This window comes from Nicotiana sylvestris, chromosome 1, assembly GCF_000393655.2.
Source record: "Nicotiana sylvestris chromosome 1, ASM39365v2, whole genome shotgun sequence".
NCBI classification, from domain to species: domain Eukaryota; kingdom Viridiplantae; phylum Streptophyta; class Magnoliopsida; order Solanales; family Solanaceae; genus Nicotiana; species Nicotiana sylvestris.
This window is the reverse complement of record NC_091057.1, coordinates 70750432-70753616: the sequence shown is the minus strand read 5'-3', so window position 1 is coordinate 70753616 and position 3185 is coordinate 70750432. Positions and strand designations below refer to the sequence as shown.

Sequence of the window (3185 nt, the reverse complement as noted above, 5' to 3'; positions counted from 1 at the left end):
AACTTCGAAATCTGATAAATTCCCCGGGACTTCAAATTGCATCGCTTCTTCGTTCGACAAATCGAGCAGAGGACAATTTTTTATATATAAAAATTTAAGGGAAGCCTGAGATTCCCTGAAATTCTATGATCGAAATCAGCATTTCTGAAGTGGGCTTTGCACAAATTCGGTGAAAGGAGGAGGAGATCAATCTTTTAATGGGATTGAGGAAGAGAATGAGATGTATCAAAGTAGAGAGAGAAAGAAAGTGTAATTGATTAGCGTATTTAGTGGCTTAGGTTTAGGAGATAACTAAAATTAAATATTTTGCTATAAACCTTAAAAGATATTTATAGAATATAATTTTTTAAACAGTATTTATTTAAAATAAATAAACTGTTAACCTTTGCTATGGAGATAAAAATTCGAATAATATTTGTGGGGTGATCTGTGAAGAGTAAAAAGTGATATGGTGCAGAAGTGGACCCTTCAAATTCTACATGTATCCACCTAATGTGCAGGCTCATTTAGCTTTTGTGGATATTTAAAGTCCATGACATCATCAGCTTTGGTGGCAGAAGTGGGCCTTCAAGTTCCGTAAACAAGAGTAGTAGTTTTTCCATGGATTTAGTTCTTCCACGTGTATCCATAGCATCATCATCAGCTTCTGTGGCCCCTGGAGTAGCACAATTTTATTCATTAATCTAACAAAGCAGACTTTCTCAATATTTAGCTTATAGAACGATTTCCCCGTGTGTCACAGATAACAATTTATACACTAAATTAAATTGAATTACAATGTCTGTTTAATTAAATTTTCAACAATTTTATCTTTTCTAAAATTATTGATCATAGCTTCTTCTTTTTGCTTTTCCCTGTCTAGCTTTTAATAGCAGCAAGTGGGTAATGATTTATCATGAAAACAACTCAGTGAATTTTATGTTAGTTCATGTAATACTTCACCTATATATATATTGTTTATACTTGTCAGTTTTTATAATAAGACAGCGGCTCTTTTGAGTTATCTTAGCTAACTACAACTAATTTAGAATAGTTTACTGAGACGTCTTCTTACCCTAAGAAAAAATATGTGTTACATTAGAAGTGGACCTGAAAATATAGAAAATAATATTTCTAAAGGAGATGCCAATTCTCTACTCTTTCTTTTTATATTTTCTTATTAAATACTTGAATTAAAGATAGTTGTTTGAGCAATTGCAGCTTGAAATGTTTACTTAATATTCAAAATAATAAGATTCAAGTAGTAAAGTTATTATAGTTTGAACAATAATATTGTGACTTCTAATTTGAGTCTGTGTCATTTCCTAATCATATTACTCTTTTCTTGTTATATACGCAAAAAAGATATAAATGTATTATTAATATTTTAAATTAAGTCTGAGCAAAGTTTTTTCTAAATGAGAATAGCTGAATTAAATAATTTGTATTATGTTTGCTATAGTATTTAATATTATATTTGTTTTTATTTTTATATATCAAGCATGAGCCCAACATGTAATTTAAAAATACTTTTGTTTAAGTGTATTATTCGAATTATTTTATAAGAGCATTTATATTAAAGTTGGTTTAACGGAGATATCTAACCTTTATATTTCACTTTAGATTCATTAACTCACTTTTACATTTTGTTTAACTACAATATGTTACCTTTTTTGTTTCAAATTAGATTCATTAACTCACTTTAATATTTTTTGTAGGTTAAACTATTACGTAAAGCTAATTAACTATAGTATATTATCTTTTTTTCTCTTATTTTATTATAATCTCTACAATTTGACGTAGTTGTAGTATATTACAGTATTACTAGTTTGTTTCAATTGATTTGGAAAATTGTGGTCACACCTCAAACTAAATCAACCAGTTTGCATTTTTTTCCTTCTCAATGTTAATTTGCTGACTTGGCTAGGGTGCGAATCAAATCACACGTTCTAATTGGGCAAAATCCGTATATCACCTTATCCTATATCCTTTTTCTCCACCACCCATCATCTCTTCTATGCAACAAAAATAGCTTCTTCCTTTTCATTTTTCACTTCTCTCAATCCAACTTTTCTATGGCCATGGCATCCCAAGCTTCCCTTTTCACCCCATCTATCTCCACCTCGAAAACAGCCGATCCCCGTGTCGTCGCCCCATGGAAGCAATCGGCTTCTTCCTTCTCCGCCCCTAAACTGTCCAAGTCCGTCGTGGCATACCGTCCTATCAAGGCTATGGCAGTTGAGAAGGCCCAATCAGCCACTAAAGAGGCCGAGCCGGCGGCTCCAGTGGGCTTCACACCACCACAATTGGACCCAAGCACCCCATCTCCAATATTTGGTGGAAGCACTGGTGGGCTTCTACGCAAGGCCCAAGTTGACGAGTTTTATGTGATCACTTGGGAATCACCTAAAGAACAGATCTTTGAAATGCCAACTGGTGGTGCTGCTATCATGAGAGAAGGCCCAAATTTGCTCAAATTGGCCCGTAAAGAACAATGCTTGGCACTTGGTACTAGGCTTAGGTCCAAATACAAGATTAACTACAGATTTTATAGAGTTTTTCCTAATGGTGAAGTCCAATATTTGCACCCAAAAGATGGTGTGTACCCAGAAAAAGTGAATCCGGGCCGTCAAGGAGTTGGGCAGAATTTCAGATCCATTGGTAAAAATAAGAGCCCAATTGAAGTCAAGTTTACAGGCAAACAAGTGTATGATATTTAAGGCGATACTGATGATTATGGTGGCTTTGTAATTGTCTTTAACACGAAATGTATGATTTTGTCATTATTTAATGCTTGTATCAAATTTATCGTCATTACACACATAGCATGGATATAATTGGCTTCTGTCACTTGATTAAATTCTATTTTTTGTTGTTGTTGTTGTTGTTGTGTGCGTAATTTACTGTCTCGAGCAAGAAGGTTCAAGTTAATGATAGGTATCCTCCTCACTAGTTGATAATATACCAAAAACTATACATGGTAGGAAATATAATAATATTGATTTATGAAAATGAAAGGTGGAATTACGATATTGTTGTTCTATTCATTTGTTACGGGTGTAACAACAGAAACAACAAAAAATTTCCAGTATAATTCCACAAATAAAATATGGAAAGAATAATATATATGTAGATCTTACTCCTATTTTGTGAAAGTAGAGTCAAAATTGTTGCTCCCTCGAAAATTGACATATGATAGTAAAACC

The 3185-nt window shown here is 33.0% G+C and overlaps 1 protein-coding gene across 1 annotated transcript; it reads left to right on the top strand.

The window, feature by feature from the left end:
• The first annotated feature begins 1982 nt into the window (after positions 1–1982).
• On the top strand, positions 1983–2829 carry LOC104245399 (photosystem I reaction center subunit II, chloroplastic-like). Its single transcript, XM_009801002.2, has one exon. The coding sequence runs from the start codon at positions 2055–2057 to the stop codon at positions 2697–2699; it is 645 nt and encodes a 214-aa protein (XP_009799304.1). The 5' UTR covers positions 1983–2054; the 3' UTR covers positions 2700–2829.
• Positions 2830–3185: the final 356 nt, after the last annotated feature.